A 22,299-nucleotide genomic window follows, 5' to 3' on the forward strand; every position below is an offset into this window, starting at 1 on the left:
ATTCCGTGTGCGTCTGTGCATTTACGTGCTTTTGAAATGGGGGTGCTAGCATATACTCAAAAGTGAGCAGGTAGCTAATGTTTTGCTTGTTATACAATATATATTTGGTCAAAAGAAATCCTGTCAATAATTGAAGTTTTTAACCTTCCCTCCTCAAGCCGTCACCTTAACGTGGTGGAGGGGTTTGTGTGTCCCGATGATCCTAGGAGCTAAGCTGTCTGGGGCTTCGTGCCCTTGGTAGAGTTTCCCAAGGCAAAAAGGTCCTAGGTGAGGGACCAGACAAAGTATGACTCCAAAACCCCTATGATGAGTGCAAAATTTGGATCTCGGTTTCCCTTGCCCGGACGTGGGTCACCGGGGCCCCCCTCTGGAGCCAGCCCTGGAGGTAGGGCTCCAAAGCGAGCGCCTGGTGGCCAGGCCTGCGGCCATGAGGCTCAGCCGGGCACAACCAGAAAGGGTACATGGGTCCCCCTTCCCATGAGCTTACCACCTGCGAGAGGGGCCATAGGGGTCGGGTGGGATGTGAGCTGGGCGGAGGCCAAAGGCGGACCTTGGCGATCTGACCCCCGGCTACAGAAACTAGTTCTAGGGACATGGAATGTCAAATAAAAATGTTTGTAATATTAACTGACTTCAAATGGGAAAACTTCATGCTATTCAGTTAGGGAGGGGAAAAAAACCTGTCTTTTTATAGAAATCAATAACTCTACCTGCTGTTCTTTTGCCTCTTGGGGTCAGAGTGGTGAGATGCATGCACGGAGCTGCATATGTAAACGGTAAAATGGTAAATGGACTGCACTTTAGCTACACAATCACAGTGACCAAAGTGCTTTACAAAGACTCACATTCTACCACTTAGACATTCATACACCAATTAAGATATGAAAGAGTAGTTTAAGAAAATCACAATAAAATTCTATTAAACTTGTTTTTCACAGATTAGGAAGCATATATAACCGTGAGTATTATAGCGTCTGTCTTTATGGAGTACTACAGTTCTGCTCCTACAGACATTTTATCTGCATGTACATCATGTAGAGTATATTTGAATCCAAAAGCTAGTTTATTTTTAGCCTTGTCATGTCTGTTTTGACATAGCAGTATAAATATCTGACTGCCAATAAAGATATTAAAAAAACAGCACTGTGGGACATATGTAATGCCTGGATCAGACTCTAAGACATGATTGATGTTTCACGATTGCGCTATGACAGACTACTGCAATGAAATTTTGTACCTTGACACCATCGCATCCTCTCTTTAATGATCACTGAGCTTTATTGTCAACTCAAACGCACCAGGATACACGTGTTACCATGGTGACGACAATAACTAAGTAATGTAAAATTTATTCTGTGGGGAGGAAAAAATAAAACGCGTGGCGATCATCACCGGTGCTCAGGAGAGGACGCTCATTCAAGGATTGCTTGAGGTAAGTTCACAAACTTTTCATATAAAAAGTCTTGCAAGCAGACAACAACATGTTACGTAGCCTAGCAAGCTAGCGCTAGCAATAACGGTTGTATGTAAACATGCTGGCATTCTATCGAATCATGTTCTAAAGTTTTGTTGCCTGTGAAGTAATTTCATTTTTATAAAGACGTTATAATGACACTAAATTAGCAAGCATTATTTCTGTCATATTGTAATGTTGGATTGACCTGACGGAAAAATTTAACTTACGTCAGCAGCCAATCCTCAGTATACAGTACACAAGTAAAAATAATAAATGAACAAGTCCTTTAATAAACGCATTGATTGGCGATCATCTCCAAAAATCCTGATCGTGTAAAGCCTGTTTCCAACACATCTGTCCATTAACTACAGGGTGATTGAAAAGCAACTCCCTATTTTTCAGTACTTGTAATTTATTTCTGAACTATAATTACTACAAGAAGTTAACATAAGAGGAAAGTGTATTGCAGAAGATTATTTAAAATTCAATATGGATGCCAGGATTAGTCACCCGTTTCTCCAGCCTCCTGGGAACCACATTATCTGATTTCACTCGAAACTCTTCTGGGATGAAAGACATAATGTCTCTTATTCGCCCTTCAAGTTCTTCCAAAGTTGTTGGTTTGGTAGAATAGACTTCCCATACTTCATGGAATATACACACAGACAAAAAAAGAACTATTGCAATGTATGAACAAATAACTGATTTAAAATAGGGAGTTACTTTTAATGAAGCTAGCACCCATTATTTATTATGTTGTGAAGTTAGTTTGACCTGACTTAAAAGCTATGTGAATGGCCAATCCTTGAATGCCAAGTAGAAATCATTAATGTTTTACTAAAATGCTAGAGAAAACAGGACTTGAAGATACCCAGTATACAGTACACATACAGTACATCAACAAGTCATTTAAATAGATACTTTGTGCCATCTCGTGATCGGATCCGTGATTGGTTATCTTTTTTGTTTTTATTTGGTGATTGGCAACAAAAATCCTGATTGTGTAAACCCTAACTTACAGTAGATCCAGCTAAACTAGTCGAAGGAGTTTTTTGTTTTTTAAGTCGTTTCTTAAACAGTATATGGATTAGAATAAGAAGCAGGTAAACACCCATAATCCTTTACATTCACACTGACCCATCATCACCACACGTTGACGCTGTCTACGGTAGCCTTGGAAAATATTAGAATGAAACTTGTAAAAATGTTAACACCTGAACCCACAGTGTCCTCAAAATTCAATATAGCATGTTTTGACGCGACGACTGCAGTTTATTATTCAAGAACACCACATTCAGCGTGAGATCACTCAAAGTGAAACCACATTTAGTCATGACTCACAGCTTTTTGTATTACTTAATACAACAAAGGCAGTGAATACAGATGAACTACATTGCTTTTGACTGTAAAAGGCGCAAAAAAAAATGCATTTGTAATGATGATATGGTTAGCAGTTGGCTGTCACATCATCTACATACATTGTGTATAATTTACCTGATGAAGACAAAACAATATCACAATGTTAACAATAATGCCAAATATAGTAATTAAAAAGACAGTAAAGCATGATTTAATGATAGCAATATCACTGTAAATACATGTTTAACCACCACTTGAGGGAACTAGTGACACTTTTCCAAGTAACATGTCCATGCATTGTGTACAATTTACTTGGCAAAGACAACTTCAAAATATCAAATATAAGCATAGCAAGACGGGGAAAAAATTTACATAAGCAATATTCCTGTAAGTTAAGGTTCAACCACCACCGGAGAGGAACTAATGACCTCAAAAAGTTCCAACTGAGTCTTTTCTGACAGGTGACATCTCCATCTCTGTTGTGTACAATTTGTATGTCAACACAAGTCGAGGATACGATCAATTTATCAGTAATACTTAATATAGCAAATATAAAGTTAATCATTAACCTCGATTGGCAATGAGGGGAGTAGAGACCCTTTCACAAGTGACAACTCCATGTGTTGTGTAGACTTTGAGTGGCAAAGAAGGGACAAGTTCACAATATCGCCAATAATCCGACATATATTAAATATTAACCTGGAGAAATAATCCTGTGAATTAACGTTTAACCACCATTCTACCTAGCTAGCGACCCATTAACAGGTGACATGTATGTCCATGTGCTGCGTTTAATTTGCGTGGCCAAGACAAGTAGACGGTATTGTCGATACTGTAATGCTAAATAGCGCAAGAATACAGACGGTGGGGGTGGGAAAACACTTAGGGTTTGTAATTTCTCTATGTTAAACTTTCACCACTACTCAAGTATAATTAGTGACTCCATAAATTTAACCCGTGGCCATAGAATGAATGTAACGTCAATGTTTGAAATGTTGGGATAGTTTATGGATAGTAAATTTTGGATAATTGTTTCCCAGGCCTCATATCCTTGGATCATACCCCCCCACCCCCCCAGACAAACTTTTCCTATCCACACTGCATGGCTTCATCGACAAAGCCCTAAAATAGTCAAACTTTCCCCTCTGGGTTTCTGTCTCAATCCCTGAATAACTTATTTCACTTTTTCGTGAACAGTTGTCAACTTTTCCTACCTGCACAGAGTCGGCGGCCATCTTGCTTGTCGCCTTTGAATCAAATCCTACGGGGGGAGCGGAGGGGAGGTGGAACTCCGAAAACAAGTTTTTCTTTTGGACGTTTCCCAGCAAAAACGTCGATTTTCGGTCATCTCGGATAAGATAAACTTCCCATGGTTGTCTTGAACCGCGCCCGCCCGCGATGCCGTCTTCGCTGCTTACAAAAAGTGAAGAATAGAGGCTGTCCCAGTGCAGTTGGAGAAAGGCGGTGGTTAAGGGTGGAAGCGTCCGCCCAGAAGGGCCGAGCCACCGCCAACAAGCACCGACCACCTCCGAACTGCCCCCCCGCGCAAAAAAAACAAGAGTACAGAACAATGCACAGGAGTCCCGCACTAATGACGTCGACAGTCTGCACACTTTCCAACAATACGTTGGGAAAAGTTTTCTTGGAACAAAAGCTGTTTTAGTTTATTACCTATTAAAGCAGCGATTTCCAACCACTTTGCGCATTAGTGTGCCATGCATGAGAGATCCCAATTCGAGTAACTGGTTCAAAACATTATTTACTACTATGAATCTATACAGGTGTTTTGTTCATCTGTCAATGCCAGTCGTAAATAGTGATAGGCAAAACAATGAAAAGTCTCTCCATTAGCTGAGCTGCTCATCCTCACAAGGGTTACAGAAGTGTTGGAGCCGATCCCAGCTAACTTCGGGCAGGAGGCGGGGTATACCCTGAACTGGTTGCTCCCCCAGGAGGCCGTATAAAAACGAACAACCATTTACACTCACAATGACACCTACGGGCAATTCAGAGTATACATTTAGTGCTCGTTTTGTTTATTCATGCATGAAGAAAACTCATGCAGGCACAGGGAGAACTTCAAATGCCACACGGGAGCAGCTGGGAGTTGAACCCCGGTACTTAGAACTGTGAGGCAGGCACCCTAACCAGTCAACCACCATTCCACTAGTAGAAAGAATACTTACAGCGTTTCCCACTTCTACTGAGCCAAAGCACATATTTTACATAAAAAAAAAAAATGTCATGGCACGCCACCAAACAAAAAGGTCACGAAAAGTGTATAGTGAAATAATCCTCTTGACTCTATTCACGCACAAATATACTTAGTGTGAAATCTGAGCCTGTTTAGTTGAATTGATGAGTGACATTTTCCAGTTCTGAAAAAGGGTGTTGTGGTTGAGCAAACGGAGACATCACACATATAGGAGAGAGATGGGGGGGGGGCAGTACTTTGCAGTACTTTTTTTTACTGACAACCAGTTGTTGATGGCAGTGGGTGGTGGGGGGGAGGGACGGGCGGGATAGTATTGTGACCAAGAAAAAGGGCATATCACACATGTAAGGGCATATAGGGTAAAAGGTATGGGGTGGGGGGGTGCACCTCAGTGCCACCCACAGTTCCATCATCTCTTATTATTCAGTTGTATGAATAACAAGTCAATACACAGGTTTGTTGTACCTTCTTCCACTTACTGGAAGAGCAATAATTGTTCTGCATGTCACTAAACATTGCTGACATAGAACGATGAATAAAGATACATGAGTGAAGCATGAAGGTGGCACGGTGGATCGAAAGCGTTTGTCTCACAGTTCTGAGGTCCCGGGTTCAATCCCGGCCCCGACTGTGTGGAGTTTTCATGTTCTCCCCGTACCTGCGTTGGTATCCTCCGGGCACTCCGGTTTCCTCCCACATCTCTACACTCTAAATTGCCCCTAGGTGTGATTGTGAGTGTAGCTGTTTGTCTCTATGTGCCCTGTGATTGGCTGCCAACCAGTTCAGGGTGTACCCCGTCTCTGGCCCGTTGAAAGCTGGGATAGGCTCCAGCACTCCCCCGACCCCTGTGAGGATAAGTGGCAAAAGAAAATGGATGGATGGATAGTGAAGCATGAGAAGTCATCAGGTAAGATGTGTTACAACAGCCCATCCACCCATTCATTTTCTACGCTTCTTATCCTCACTAGGGTTGTGGTTATGCTGGAGCCTATCCCAGCTAGTATCAGCAGGCGAGATTCAGGCTACTCCCTGAACTGGTCACCAGCCAATTCCAGGGAACATATGAACAACCGTTTGCACTCACATTCATGCCTATGAACAATTTAGAGTCTTCAATTAACCTTCATCTTTTTGGGATGAGGGAAGAAATCGGAGTACTTGGGGAAAACGAGAATTCAGATTCGAACCCACGTCTGCAGAACTGTGAGATGAATGTGCTAAACACTCATCCACCGTAAATCATTCCATTCCACCAAATTACTGTTCTTTTTTAAACCGCCTTCAAAAATCAAAAGATGAAATTGTGATGATTTAATTAATAATAATTTTGTTATTTCTGTAGATCAATTCTAATACAAAAAATGACAGATTTTTGCCCTTAATAGACTGTAATATGGCTAATAGATCATTTGATCGACTCTGGCTCGAGCCAATTAAAAGTGGAAGGAATTAACTATTATACATTTGTATATATTTGTATGTATACATCCATCCATTTTCCAAGCCACTTATCCTCACAAGGGTCACGGGAGTTCTGGAGTCTATCCCAGCTAACACGTTCATGAAATTTTACATTTTTGTGTAAAATTTGTGATTTGAACCACTATTTGATTGTCCAGTGTCCTTTGGGGTCTTGAAAGATGCTTGAAATAAAATGTATTTTTATTTTTATTATGTATGTGTACTGTGTTTCTGCATTTAGGTACTTTTTCAGATATTAATACATCAGTTGAATGTTTAGTAAAAAAAAAAAAAAAAAATCTTTGCTCATCCAACTTTTGTAGAGGAGTTAAATTAGTACCTTTACTTAAATATGGGGTGTGTGGACATTTTCCACCTCTCATTATAATGCATCATGGACAGATTGTCCACTTTATGAACATGATAAGGCTGTGTGGCTGTTACATCATAATGATAATTTATACTGTAGTTCATCCCGTCCGGCGCACCTGTCCCTCCAATCAAACTCTGAGGCTGGTCACCATGGAGACACAAAACAAACCAGACACGATCACAGACTTGGATGGATGTGCAAGGTAAATACGTCTACCCGACAAAACCTCTTGTGTTTTTTTTTTTTTTTTTTTTAATCAAGAGGACAATGTTCATCTTATGAGACCACAGTGTTGTTGTTGTTTCCTGCAAGATTACATATTTGAGCGATGGTAGCACGGGCACAAAGAGCTTCCAGTCCCAGGCATGTGATGCCAGTTTTGCAGCAGCCTAGATAATGCAGAGAGGCAAGTTAGTCTTCTCACCGAGGTGTGAGATGTCATGCTACAGCCCCAGAGGACACCACTTAAGCACTTGTCCTTTGGTTTCGTCATAGCAACTCCTCCTGATCCAGCTGGCTTGGCAACGTTTTCTGGTGTCAGCAGGTTTAACAGCATCTACTGCGCAATCATCGGAAATGGAAAATGTACTCACTCTTTATTGGACTTATATTGGTTTGCTTCTAACATGTTTGTACACAATTCCTGAAAACCTACAAAGAGTGAGAACTATGCAGGGCCTGCAGGCAAGTGCACGGATACATCTCAAGTGGTGTTCAAGCAACGGCCCTTTTGCACTGGACGAAGGAGCTGCACTTTTTTGCTGGAGCCCATTTATTCCCCCGAGTTTACCCTTTCCGATCGGGTAATCAAACCGAGGTTATGCGGATTAGCTTAGTACACACAGAAAGTCAGCCATCCTGTTTTCAGGATTGGTCAAGTGATGTTCTGCATATTGTGAGCTACTCAGTTACTATTGCAGGGCCCATTTCTACCACTATGGCATTCAGTTAGCTATCTAGCGGTGTCTATTCTCTGAAAAATCATCTTCCACGGATGCCCCAATTTACAGAAAAGTATAGTATCGTGAAATTCCCTCGCGAGGAGGTCTCGACAAGTGAGGAGGTGACAAGATGGATGAGCTTAGCGCCCATTTTCCACCTGAGAGGAGCTCTGCAAGCCTGTTAGCTCGCGAAAAGACAAGTGTTAAGTGATATATGGTATTCCAGCCACTGGAGACTTAACAAATATATATTTTCTCAGCTCGTACTTGTATCCATGAATAGACATAAGAAAGTTGCTGACTTGAGTTTAGGTATAAAAGTAAAAATGAATTTTTAATATCAATTATAAACAATACCTGTTTTGATAACTTGGCAAGACTAAAAAAAAAAAAAACACCCAAAAATTATTTCCCTCTTTAAGTTACATATATAGCACTTGTAGAGAGAACAAGAAAAAAATATATTACTGGTAGCATGTTGTTAAGTCCCACCGTGATTTTTATGCTAATATAATGCTAGCTAAATTGGAGCTAAGGTAAATTAGCTAACAGTAGCAATTGAAGAGCTAAACTTTGTATATTTATTGAGATTAGATGGATCTTACTTATATGTCTTTGATTTTTGAACACCAGAGGCTCGTGGTCTCACGTGTATCACAGTACAATGGCTTTTGAACATTCTACACTCAGTACCATCGTAAAAAAATACCTTATTATGTACTACTAACAAAGCAGAATAGCATAGTCATCCTAAGTGTTCATCAAAAACAAAGGAGAGGTTCTATTTTAAAAGGTATGTTCAATACTTTTCTTAACCACTGGAACATGCACAATTTGAACATCAATAATGGTCTTAAATATGGGGAATATCTGTATGTATGTATTAATCATCAATCAAAATATATTAACTGTCTCCATGTGTCCTGCGATTGGCTGGCAACCAGTTCAGGGTGTACCCTGCCTCCTGCCCGTTGACAGCTGGGATAGGTTCCAGCAATCACCCAACCCTTGTGAAGATAAACGGCTGAGAAAATGGATGGATGGATAAAATGTATTCACATTAAAATACTTTTTTGTACCTAAAGAAATGTCATGTCATGATCTGAGCTGCTTATCCTCACAAGGGTTGCGGGAAAGCTGGAGCCGACACCATCACTGAGCGGGAATCGATCCCACGCTGCCCGCACCAAAGGTAGGCATGTGTACGACTACACCATCAGTAACTCTCTAAATGAATGTTTGACAACAAATATTTCACAATGAATAAATGCTAAACAACAATTGAATTTAACAAATTTATCCATCAATCCACCCATTTTCTGAGCTGGTGATACCACGCCTCCTGCCCGAAGACAGCTGGGATAGGCTCCAGCACTCCTGTGACCCTTGTGTGGATAAGCAGCTCAGATAATGGATGGAATTTAAAAACAACAACTTTAAGACACTTTAAACCAGTGGTTCTTTTGCATACCACTAAAGAGAACCTGCAAATGTTTGAGATTCACTGTTGTAGTTATTAGCATTAATAATACCCATCCATCCATCCATCCATCCATCCATTATCTGAGCCGTTTATCCTCACAAGGGTCACGGGAATCACTGCTATCACTTTTACAAACGCTTGATCTTGAGTAAAAGAGTAACTGTAGGGATTGAAGTCTCCAAGTAATGAGTGACATCGTACACTCAGCAGCCACTTTTGTCCATGGCTGTTTGCCCACAATAAAATTGATTATTGCTTTGGATCAGAATAATATAATGATTGGTTAGTCTGATTGAGTTGGGAGGAAGCTGCTCTTGCTCCAGCAATCTTAAAGTGAAAATGTGTGCTTTTCAAGGCAACATCAGACAGTTTTTGGAACCTCCCCGTGACATTGTGGTGGCCCTGGTTTTTCAGGAATTTCAACCATATGTTGTCACTCCAAATGCTGTTGAACATGTTTTGGAAAGGTGTAAATTCCCACAGTATTTTAGAAAGGTCGAATTCGTGCGCCAGCTACGGAAAGGACCCAAGCATGGAAGCGGATAATCAAAACATGATTGAGGGTGAAATTTCATTTCAAAGCCACCGCATTATGTGACAGCTATGCTATTGGGAAAATGGAATTCTAGCCTCAAACATGTTGGATGCAAATTTTGCGTGCTAAAAACAAACACAGAGTGGAGCTGAATGCAAAACATATCCACGACAGAAAAAGAGATCACTGCGACTGGTGGAAGTACAGCAAATAAACGCTCTGATTGCAACAGACAGATCAAACGTCAAGTGTGTGTACAGATGGACAGACAGCACGAATGTGTGTCATTCGACCACCCGGAAGGTTTACAATATGAGATTAAGGGGGATGAGTCCCACGATTGATGACTGGCCAGGGATTGTACGAGCCCAACTGAAATGAGGTCTTTGGCCTCTGCAAACTTTCACTCATATACTATTACTCTTTTAATCTTCAAAGATCTTTTTTTTTGTAACATGTTATCTAAAAATAACACAAACACGTTTTCCAGTGTATGTATATATATGTGTGTCTGTGTGTAAATATACATCATTAAAGACATTAGTCATGCACTGTAGTGTGATAAGAACTTTAATTAAAACAAATGCTAGCTCCCTGTCTCCCTCTATTGGTCACCTTCAGCTAAACAGTTCCAGTCTTTATTCTTAATTTATGGGAAGCCGTTTGAAAAAGTATTTGGGAGGGTCCATATTATGGTTCTAGAAGGCTTTATCCTTAAAAGTAAGACATTTCATTGCATCAGTAGATTGTCTTGGGCACACGAGTAGAAAGACTGTGTGTGTCTGTGAGTGCGTGAGTGTGTAAATGAATGATTAGCAAAGACCCCTCCCCCCACTACGCTTGTACCACATTTGGCCTACAACCTTTAAATGAATATTTAAAAAAAAAAATCAGAAATTAAGATCCATGTATTAGTGTTGTGATCACTAGTAAGACTATTCAGCATAGTAGAGAACAACTAGGTTGCACTCGTACAATAATTGTGTCTTGCTAGTACTGTTTTCTCCACTGCGAGTTCAACTTTTGGTCTACTACTGCAACTCTAAGATGAATATCAAACGGCCTTTCATAAAATCCTTGATATCTAATCTGAGCTCCATGTGTTATTATCTCTTTATTACCCCTCATTCTACTTACTTTCCTCAATAGGACAATTCAGTGCAATTGCAGGACTGTCTTACTAATATTTTTTTCCCCCCACTGAAGGCCAACTAATAATTAAACCGATAGTTGATATGTGTGCTATTAGTACAAATAATGACGCACTATATGTTAACTAGTATACTTTATAATGTCCTAGTAGTACTAGTTAATCAATCATAGAGTACAACTTTGGCAAGCTAGTAGGATAACAACACCTTACTAGTAAGGTAAAACAGTGTAATTTATATATATAGTATTATTACCATTATTGGCATCAAATTCTGCTAGTTCACATATAGCTCTTTAATAGCTCTTTAATAATAGTAATAGTACTAGTAACTCATTAGTAACGTGTAGTTGTGCAACTAGTGTGCGGATGTCAATGTCATACAGTAGTGGAAAGCAGTAAACATAAGAAAAAGTGTGACTATTAAGACGCAGTCACTGTACTTGTGTGCCCTAGTTGTTCTACTAGTGCGCCGAATGGGTTCACTTGTGAGGATAAAGAATGTACTTGTACTTTAACCTTCAGCATTTATTCAATGTCTTTTGAGTTAGATATTAGTGTGCTGCGTTTGTCCTCACTAGTAAGACAACGTTTGGTTACTAGTGAGGCAAAATGGTAGCAGTTGACATTTGTGTGCTTCTAGTACTGTACTATCCATCCATCCATCCATCCATCAATTTTCTTTGCTGCTTATCCTCACGAGGGTCGCGGGGAGTGCTCGAGCCTATCCCAACTGTCAATGGGCAGGAGGCGGGGTACCACCCTGATCTGGTCGCCAGCCAATCACAGGGCACATAGTGACAAATAGCCACACTCACAATCACACCTAGGGGCAATTTAGAGTGTCCAATGAACGTTGGATGTTTTGGGGATGTGGGAGGAAACCGGAGTGCTCGGAAAAAACCCACGCAGGCACGCGGAGAACATGCAAACTCCACACAGGTGGGGCCGGGATCGAACCCGGGTCCTCAGAACTGTGAGGCCAATGCTTTGCCAGCTGACCCACCGTACCACTTAGTATTGTACTACTAGACAATAAAATTATATTAGTTAACAACTAGTGTGTCTCTAAAAGTACTATAAACATGCAGATGTCAACAAGCGCAGAGTTTTGCCTTACAAGTGCTGTAAAGTTATCCTGGCAGTAATGGAATAAACTACTACAAAAAAATGTAGTAATCTATAACATGGTATTTCTACTGTGCGAAACTGTCTTTCTCGTAAGGACAGTGTACTAGTACAACCATGACAATCGAATAAATGCTCAAATAACTATCCATGCTCCTCATAATCGCTCGTAGGTAACATTCCCCTTAGAAAATTAAAGCACTTCATGATACTGACAAAAAAAAAAAAAGCTTTGAAAAATACAGCCATGTTGTTTTATTTTGTATTGGACACAGCTGCAGCACTCTTTTGGGCACAAGGAAGGCACACAAGAAATATGACCACCTATTTGTATTCAAATACTAATAATAATAAGTTGCGATTGCGACTGCAAGAAAGTTCGTCATGAATTCGCGCTGCAGACTGCAGATGTCTCGATTAGTATTTTTCCAAAAGGTGGCAGTTCGTCCTCGCTCTTCAGGCTATTGGCAATTTTAGGAAAACAAACAAAATTGGTTATGTACAGAAGTACAATTTACCGAATAATTACAAATACACAGACGGGTCTCAATTATGTATGTATGTATATATACAGTGTATACACACTCACATACACACAAAATAACGATCAAGAAACCAAGATAATTTCAAACCGGAACCAATCTCACTTTTGAGTAATTTACTGGAAATGTCATTTGTATTTACAGCAAGCAGCATCTTCATTATGTTCCTCCATACACATGCTGATCAAAGCACATGATTCTCTAAAGCGGCACATTTCCCAGAGTCACTGGAAATGCACAGTACAAACCCCCCCCCCTTTTTAATATCATAAAAACCTCATCTTTGCTCAAGTCTGAGTGAGGTACGCCATCGCGTCGGTATGTGCACATCCAAAAGTCAACAGTACAGTCAACCCCCACCTTTTCACGCTAGTCACGACTTCACATATTTGTTTTTCTTTCTTATTTACACTGTATTTGCCAGAAACCTCATCCATTCACATTCTTTGCAATCTTTATTTACCTACCTAATATGTCCCATGATGGCAACAAAGTATCAGCTAATAGCAGAGTAGTACAGTGGTACCTCGTCTTACAGTATGTCTTTTTAAGTTACAAGCTTGCCACTTGATATTTTTATTTCTTTTGCTTTGTGTTGTGAATTATTATTATTATGTGAGTTACAACCGGCCTTTAGATATGGTGCCACTTAGCTGAAATGAAAAATAAAGTGAATATAAAATTAACCTACAAAAGCATAAACAGACGTACCGGCTAACCTGTACGGAAGTAAATTAGTGCCACCAAGATTTGAATTTGAAATATAAAGTGATCACATTTTCAAGAGTTGTATTTCAGTGTAACTTTTCAATGTTAACAATTCAAATGGCTACAATTGACTGTCTAAAATTCACCCTCTGTGCCACCAGGTAGGGTTACTTCAGGTCAGAACCAAACAGCCGTCCAATCCACTTACGCTTTCTTAGTATGTGACGTCACGTGATTAAGAAAGCGTAACTACGATTGGTTGGGTGTTCGCTTATTACCTGACGTTACCCAGCCTGGTGGCACAGATGGTGAATTTCAGACAGCAAATTTTGGCAACTACTGAAAATGTGATCATTTTACATTTCAAATTCAAATCCTGCTTTCTGTTGCATTTCAAATTCAAATCCTTGTGGGACTAATTTACATCCATAAACCTGACTCCAGCTACTGACGTGCACAGTAGACCACGCCCCTTAAAGGCATACATCCAAGATAAATATTACAGCATGTGCTGCAATTACACATCATAACCCTTGTGAGGATAAGTGGCTCAGAAAATGGGTGGCTGGATGGGAAATACACCCATTTCTTTACATTTTCTTTAATACAGCGCTAGTTTTCTTAATCAAAACATGCAAAATGTTGTTCAGTGTGGCCGGAACAGATCTGTTTTTCAATTAATTTCAATGGGGAAACTTGACTTTACATACGAGTAGACTGAGTTACAATGTCGGTCGTGGAAAGGAATAATTTGTAAATCAAGGTACCACTGTAATCAGTTAACCCACACACATTTCAGTAGATTGGTCGATTTTTTTTTTAAATCCTGTCCTACGTTATTTGCTGAAAAAACTGAAAACACAATGTCTGTTTTTGTGCTCAAGCAAAAGCAAAAAAAAAAACGAAAAAAAAAAAAAAACAAAAAAACCCATTGCTCTGGCATTATCTTGTATCACTTGGTGTCAAGATCAAGATTGAAATAAGATGAAGACCTCCATTTACACCAGTCTTTACACCTCCCAAAATACATGACCATCCGAGTAATACCACAATGACAAACAAAATACTGTAGTGTAGTCAGCCCAGTTCTTCATCTAAAATGAAAAAGGTTCTATTTCTTAAAAAGTATATCCAATAATATTGTAAGCCAGTGTAACATTATGCAGTTTATACATTGTTACTGCATACAAACATAAAAAAATATTTAAATAATACTGTAATTCAATGAAAAAATCTATTGCATGAAAAAAGTTTAAAGTAAATTTTATCAAATTAGATTAAGTGTAAATGCACTGTACTTAAGTTTTACACAAATGGATAACAACAACAAAATGTACTCCACTGTATTAAAATAAAGGTTTTGTCACCAATGTCACATTACTGCAATTCCCGGCCTACAGAGCGCACCTGGTTATAAGCCTCGGTACACAGAAAGAGTTTAACGCTAGGTGCGCTAACGCTAGGGTGGCATCCCCGCATAAGCCGCAGGGTTGAAAGCGTGTGAAAGAAGTCGCAGTTTGTAGGCCGGAAATTGCTCAGTTTACCATTTCCACATACCACGTGTGGTAGCCCTTACCACACTGAGAATCATTGATTTAGACAAAATAGTGCTTTGCCTCCATCTCGTGGCCTCTATAGACAATTATACACCTTTTTAAAGGTGGCATAAATTACTTGATTTTTGCTATTCACAGCAAGTCTCAATCCCTATCACGAGGTAAATAGCGGGGGTTTACTGTACTGTTTAAGGGGACCTAAACTTTTTTTTTTTCAGGGATGCATCATATATGCCCCCACTAATTTAAACACAGAATTGATTTGTGGATTGAGAATAAAACATATCAAGTCATCAATTTTCATCCATCTCAGGGGTCTGCCAAATTTGGAGACTGACATTTAACGTCACACTTGCTCCCGCACTTTGCGTTGCGAACGTCACGTGACCAGTGACCAAACCCTAAAAACAAGTAGCAGACTCCGTGTATGCTGCGATTACTATTATAACTACGGATTGACATGACGGTTTAAACAAAACTTTAGCCAGTTTGGATCGCAACTATGATGTCTTCAATCCGAGGGGTTTGGTCACATGATGTTCGCACAATGCACGCGAGAGAGAAGTTGTGTCGATAATTTTGGTTGACACCGGAGGGCAATATTGACAAACATGGCCACCCCGAGATGAATGAAAATCTATTAGTCTGTGGAATAATTACATTATCAATCAGCGCACCCTGTTTAGGCTAGTAGTGGCACATACAAAGTATTTTAAAAATTTTTTGGGGGTAGGGTTGGGAGTTTAGTTCCCCATGAAATCACATAAAATACATTGCAAAAAAAAAAAATTGAGATACAGTGAGTGCATATCGTAGTTCAAACAGCTTAACATAAAAAAGACACCACATCGCAAACATAAATATTTTGTTTGTGGTCGCAGTACTACTCGGCCAATCAGGACTGGGCGTCTGCTCTTTGCCGATCATGTCCCGCCACAGGCCTCTCAGGAATCTCGACCTGGAAGTGAAAAGAAGCCGCTGACCTGCAGGGATTGGGACAGAACGCGGGCTCTCCTTCCAAGTACATGAGCAACACCCACTATTCACAGTTTACAGCGGCATACTATATTCACAACATCAGACCTCGGTCAAGTAGTCGGACAACTCGACATCTTGCCGTTGTCTACTCTTCATCTCACCCCCAAATTTCTTTGAGGATATTCCCCCTCCCTCACTGGTTTTTGGGGTATATTTTCTCATAGAAGAAGTTTTGCGCCAACATGTATAGTTCGCCGTCCTTTTCCCGCACCGCGTGGGCCCTCACAAACTGGAACTGCTCCAGGGCAAACTCGTAGAACTCATTCTCCATCTTCCAGATGGCCGACTGCTGCAGTTTGGCTGTGGACTCCCTGGTGGGGGGCTTCTTCTCGCTGGTCTTCCTCAAGTGGGATTTCTTTCCTGTGATTGTAAGAAAAAGGATGGATGAATCAAGGCGACAAAGTTAACAGAGAGATGAAACGTCGTTAAGACAAAGGACACGTACATTCAACTCAAAAGATCCCAGCACGAGACTGTACAAAATTCTCGCTCAACCATAATAATTAGCAGTAATTGATATCGGCAGACAGTTATTAATCCATCCATCCAAGCGCAGTCTTGAGGGGAAACACCAACTTCATTGAGCGATTGGTAATTACTGCGATCTGCTCAGGCATTCACTGCCATTGACGACAGTTGAATTCAAATATCCCTAACATGGAAGACTTGGCAGTGAATCAGTGAATCAAGAAGATTAATCAAGGTCTGGCGGCACAGTGGAGCAGATGTAGAGCGTTGGCCTCAGAGTTCTGAGGACCAGGGTTCAATCCCGCCCCGCCTGTGTGGAGTTTGCATGTTCTCTCCCGTGCCTGCATGAAAGTTCTCCGGGCACTCCGATTTCCTCCCACATCCCAAAAACATCCATTAATTGAAGACTCTAAATTGCCCATAGGTGTGATTGTGAGTGTGGTTGCTGTCTGTCTCCATGTGCCCTGCGATTGGCTGGCGACAAGTTCAGGGTGTACCCCGCCTCATGCCCAATGCCAGTTGGGATAGGCAGCAGCACTCCTGCGACTCTTGTGAGGATAAGCGTCTAAGAAAATGGATGGATGGATAATCAAGGTGTTGGGAATAAGGTCAAGAGCATGAAGCAGACTTCAATTTTGACACCGTCCTTTTCTCTCTCGCTCCACTAATATACTCAGTTGTATCTTTATTATTATATTAGGGAAAAAGTGTCTATATTTTAATGTTGCTTAACAATTATTGGAGCGGAGGTGTTCTGAGGCTGTTGTGCCCCCAGTTATGAAATCCATCACAGACTCCAGTGAGAATGCAGAATAGAAGGTTACATTACCGAATGCAAAATTTGACCTAAATAATTAGTCACACCATTAACCATACAACACCCTGACATGCAAATATAACTATTTATGGAGTAGTGCCTAAAAGTCGGCAACATCTCATCAATATGTCTGCTACAGGGGTGGTGGTGGTGGGGGGGGATGCAGTGTGGCACCTTGACTTACAAGCTTAATTTGATCTGTGGCAAAGGTTCGAATTCAATTTAAAAGTGTAAGAAAACAATTTTTCTCAGTGGAATGAATCGAAAGTCATTTTCATGCCGTTCCAGCCCAAATGTTTTTTTTTTCATTTTGTGTTTTGTATTAATAAAATAGCACTGAAGTATATTAAAGCAAAAGAGCATGTGGTTTATCCATCCATCCCATCCATTTTCTTTCCCACTTATCCTCACAAGGGTCTCAGGAGTGCTGGAGCCTATCCGAGTTGTCAATGGACAAGAGGCGCTGTACACCCTGAACTGGTTGCCAGCCAATCGCAGGACACATGACAAAGAGCCCCAGTCACAATCACACCTAGGGGCAATTTCGAGTGTCCAATTAATGTTGCATGTTTTTGAAATGTGAGAGGAAACCGGAGTGCCTGGAGAAAACCCACGCGAGCACGGGGACAACATGCAAACTCCACACAAGCGATTCCGGGATTGAACCCGGGACCTCAGAACTGTGAGGCCAACGCTTTACCATCTGAGCCCGTTCAATCCCAGCCCCGCCTGTGTGGAGTTTGCATGTTCACCCCGTGCCTGGGTGGAGAAATGGACGAAACCCATGCAGGCGCAGGGAGAACATGAAAACTCCACACAGGTGGGGTCGGGATTGAACCCACGACCTCAGAACTGTGTGGCCAATGCTTTACCAGCTGATTCACCGTGTTGCCCGCATTTGGTTTAATAAAATATATATACTGTTTGCACTGTAGTATCTGTGTTTGATGTGTGCCTATAAATGGCATGGCCTTATGGGTTATGTCAGGAGCTGGGCTTGGTTCGTCTGTGTGGGAGCATGTAGGCGTGAGTTGTGGCCTACAGAAGCGAGATGCCGCGTGTTCTCCTTTGTGTATTTGACTAAAAGTACATTGGTGACTGCAACTCTCCTAACCCGCATGCGAGGGCATTGCAATACCTTAATTGCTCTTTTTTTTCCCCCCTCTCTAAATTCACTCGAGCAGTGTTGTACCCGAAGCTTGACCCAAGGACTAGTTGCGTAGGCAGCAGCTGGTAGCATGAAAGTTTTTGTAAATTGGGACTCTCAGATATACCAACACTAAAATGTAGTATTTTCTTTATGTCTGCGAAGATTCTGAGTCATCCTGGTCATAGTCAGATTGAATCGAGGCAGCTGAACTCATCTCCAAAATGACTGAGGCAATTTTGCTATTATTATGACATATGCTGAATTGTTTGGACCTGTTTTGTATAGATCAGTGGCCCCCTTGAAGAAGCGCGGCAGAGCCGCCTCCAGCATCATGACAAAGTCCTCCAGCTCTTCCGTCACTCCGACCAACATGTACTCGTTCACCAGGTTGTATTTAGCCTGCTCCAGGGCCCACTGGCTGCCCACGTTCCTGCAAAAGACAAAACGTTTGCATTTTTAATCCGGCGCAGACATGGAAATGCTCACAGGACCAGATAAGGGAGAGGAGGAAGGAAAACACTGGGAAGGATTAGGACAAAAGGAAGGATATACAAAGAAAAAAATCAGTGCAGATGTAACATTTTGGGGGGAAAAGGCCTATAAAATTAAAAAAAAACAAAAAAAACAGCCAAGGATTAGCAGGAGTTTCATTGTCTGTGATGGATATATTCACAGTATGGTAAATTCCCTCCTCTCAAAAAAGGTTCACACTGGAAATAAATAAATCGAACATCTCACTGATGCAAAAATGTCACATTTGGATTCCCATCACAGCGGAATATGAGATTGAAAATGTTGTTTTTAATGCTTTCTTTTTCTTCATATTGCAAATGTCAGTTTTTTTTCTGGGTTTCCCACTGACCAGCATTCAAAGTAGTGTCCACAGAAAAAGGGAATCTGGAGCCAGAGCTTTTCAGGGGCACAATCCGAGCCGCCAGCTGAGACGCATTCATCAAATGTCTGAAACACAACAGCAATCTAAAATGAATACTTTTACACGTATTGGATTCTTTTAATGTGCGTGTCTTTGCTTTTTGACCTTTTTGTCGCCTTGTTTCCTGCGCCTCAAGCCAGGTCGGTAGTCATCTCCGAAACGCAAAAAATAGTAATAGGACACCAGCCTCTCAATTGGGTCTCTGATGACGTTGATGTAGATCGGCTTCCTTTTCACGCCGAACCTGAGAAGTGACTTGCATTAGAAACCAAATTCATTAAAAAAAAAAAAATGGAACACAGATTGGTGATCTCTTGCCTTACAGGTGACATTCATTGTTTTACCGTATTTATCATTCCTTTTTGTATTTATTCATTACTTTATCATTTCTATTATTATATTTATTGTGGTTTATTTTTTTATGTTCAATCTACAGTACAGCTGCTGTTGTTGTTAAAGTGCTCTATTAAATCAAATTGAGTTGAGTATTAATTTATCTGAAAATAAAAAAGTAGATGAACTATCTACTACTCATCTTCAATCTGTTTATGAGATTAAATAATTGATCATTATCAAATAAAATATATCAATTCTTAATTATTGAATACAATAAATGGATCACACAAACTTTTATAATTTTTGTATATATACATATATCCATCCATTTTGATAGCCGCTTATCCTCACAGGGTTGCAGGGAGTGCTGAAGCCTATCCCAGCTGTCTATCCCATCTGACACTCGAAATTGCACCTGGGTGTGATTGTGAGTGCGGCTGTTTGTCTCTATGTGCCCTGCGATTGGCTGGCAACCAGTTCAGGGTGTACTTCACCTCCTGCCCGTTGACAGCTGGGATAGGCTCCAGCACTCCCCGCGACCCTTGTGAGGATAACCGGCTAAGAAAATGGATGGATGAATATCTCTACCAGTGGACATCACTTCAGATGAAAATTTCAAACCCCTTCAAGATTTCAAAGTGGGAAAACTTATAAAATTGCAGTGTGTTGTCCCCCACATATATATATATATATATATATATATATATATATATTATATATATATATATATATATATATGAAGGATAACTTAGCAATCTTATCTTATTCACTGGCAGCCTTGGCACAGAAGCCTGCCACAGACGCAACAAGCTCGCTTCCCTGTGTGACTACAGAGCTCTGGATCGCCACAAGGAGGAGTCAACTGCGCACGTTCTTACTTGGTAAAGTCCAGGAAGGAGACATGGCCATGGTAGAACGCCGGTTTCATCTCCCTCCATTCAGTCACATTCTTCACAAACCGCACCTGAAGCCAAACAAAACACTCCTATGGATGCTACATTGCAGTACATCAATGAATATGAATACAATAGTGAAGTACAGTAAACCCATTCATATATACAATAGCACTGAAATTGATTGGCTGTATTAATACAATGGTATCTTAACTTTCAAGTTTCACAAATTAAGAGTTCCTGCTTGGTTGACTTTTTTCTTTTTTTGCCTTGTGTTGTGATCTAAAATTGGAGTTTTTTGAAAATTGAAAAATAGAGCAATCAAGTTAACGTACTGCCCCCAAATGTGAGTAAGTCACCGGTGCATTATTATTTTTTTTTTAACACAAGTACCCATACTTCTACTTAACTGTGGCGTGTAAGTACTTAAACAAGTAAAAGACTGTGACCTGGTCCTGTATGGACATGACGGGGTTGTTCTTGGTGGTGTTGATGTGCAGGACGTGGTAGTGGTTCTTCCCGCACAGATCGTAGGCGATGTTGGTGAAGGAGGTGCTTGCCGTCTTGGGGACGCGGTTGTAGATGATCACCATGTCGTCGTCGCTCTCGGACGTAGACGCCCACAGCGAGTCCCGCTCCCGGAGGCCGTCCTGGGTGTGCCGCTGCTCGATCTCCCGTACCTCGTGCCGAGCAATGGCCAGCTCTGGAAGAATCATGGGAAGCTAAACACAGCTATAGAAATGTATACAGTTGAAAAAGTACTTGAACCATCTGAAATTACCTGTATTACTAAATTAATTGGTCATAAAATGGGATCTGATCTTTAATTAAGGTACAACAATGGAACACACTCTACTTAAAACTAATAATAAACAATGTGGTGCCTTCAGATACTGTATCACTTTAATTTGCTCAAGTCAAAACAGTTTTCAAATCTTTGTTGCACATTGAAATGAATGGAAATGCCACTAAACCGTTTCATCTTCCTAAAAGAAAGGAAAAAAATTGTACTGTGTTTTTTTGGACAAGAAAACGACCGATCTATTGCACTTCACATAAACATATAGTATCATAATCCAGCCATCAATTTTCCGCTTATCCTCACGAGGGTCGAAATTAGGTAGAAATTGCGTCATCCACGTCGCTGACCAATCAGAGGCCAGAGATCTGCATAAACCACGCCCCCTTTTTTGGGACCCGCACTTTCCTTAGACAGTGTTGTATGGTCCAGTATAGCTTTTGTTCGCGTTTTATCGCGTATTTGGGTTCTTTAACAATAGATATGGTTAAGAGGTGTAGTCACGGACTTTATAATAGTGACGACAGGTATCCTGAAAGGCTAGTTGGTGGAGTTCAATTCGTGCCCTTTCCAAAACCGAAGACCCAGTACGAAAAATGTCTTTTATGGATCAAACTTTGTGGAAGACCGCATGATCAAATGAATCCATCTAAAATCAACCGGAACAGAAGACCGAGTACGAAAAATATCTTCGATGGATCAAACTTTGTGGAAGACTGCATGATCAACTGAATCCATCAACCGGAACAGATATGTTTGCACGAAGGTAAGCCCTATATTTGATTTTCAATACATGTCTCAAATAAATGAATTAGCAGTTCTTCAATTGCATAACATAGCTAAGTGTGAATGATTGACACACTTGATCTGTGTTGACCGATATTTTGCGATGATCTGAGTGCACAAACGTGTCTCTGTTCGGCGCTCCAGAGCTAAGCTAAACCGGACTTTGTTTGT

At 40.7% G+C, this 22,299-nt stretch overlaps 2 protein-coding genes and 1 long non-coding RNA gene across 6 annotated transcripts in view; 1 reads left to right on the forward strand and 2 right to left on the reverse strand.

Annotated features, from left to right (window-relative positions):
- The window catches only part of pkn2a (protein kinase N2a), a 39,312-nt gene extending 34,904 nt beyond the window's left edge, over positions 1–4,408 (reverse strand). The window contains exon 1 of one of the 3 annotated variants that reach the window (XM_061838794.1): positions 4,030–4,408. In XM_061838794.1, coding sequence (XP_061694778.1) covers positions 4,030–4,050 — 21 coding nt within the window. In that variant the 5' untranslated portion in view covers positions 4,051–4,408. The remainder of the gene's footprint in view (positions 1–4,029) is intronic. The other 2 variants (XM_061838793.1, XM_061838792.1) reach the window with 2 other exon arrangements.
- On the forward strand, positions 1,304–20,450 carry LOC133510645 (uncharacterized). Its single transcript, XR_009797667.1, has 4 exons — positions 1,304–1,432; positions 6,961–7,066; positions 8,930–8,997; positions 20,427–20,450. It is a non-coding gene; the product is annotated as an uncharacterized LOC133510645 (long non-coding RNA).
- Positions 11,341–22,299, reverse strand: part of hs2st1a (heparan sulfate 2-O-sulfotransferase 1a) — a 47,033-nt gene continuing 36,074 nt past the window's right edge. The window contains exons 3-8 of one of the 2 annotated variants that reach the window (XM_061838796.1): positions 20,993–21,246; positions 20,529–20,614; positions 19,420–19,558; positions 19,243–19,340; positions 18,653–18,810; positions 11,341–16,305 (exon numbers count right to left, since the gene is read on the reverse strand). In XM_061838796.1, the coding sequence (XP_061694780.1) occupies positions 16,079–16,305; positions 18,653–18,810; positions 19,243–19,340; positions 19,420–19,558; positions 20,529–20,614; positions 20,993–21,246 (962 nt within the window). In that variant the 3' untranslated portion in view covers positions 11,341–16,078. The remainder of the gene's footprint in view (positions 16,306–18,652; positions 18,811–19,242; positions 19,341–19,419; positions 19,559–20,528; positions 20,615–20,992; positions 21,247–22,299) is intronic. The other variant, XM_061838795.1, reaches the window with a different exon arrangement.

The sequence above is a fragment of the Syngnathoides biaculeatus genome, chromosome 13 (assembly GCF_019802595.1).
Source record: "Syngnathoides biaculeatus isolate LvHL_M chromosome 13, ASM1980259v1, whole genome shotgun sequence".
Classification (NCBI taxonomy): Eukaryota; Metazoa; Chordata; class Actinopteri; order Syngnathiformes; family Syngnathidae; genus Syngnathoides; species Syngnathoides biaculeatus.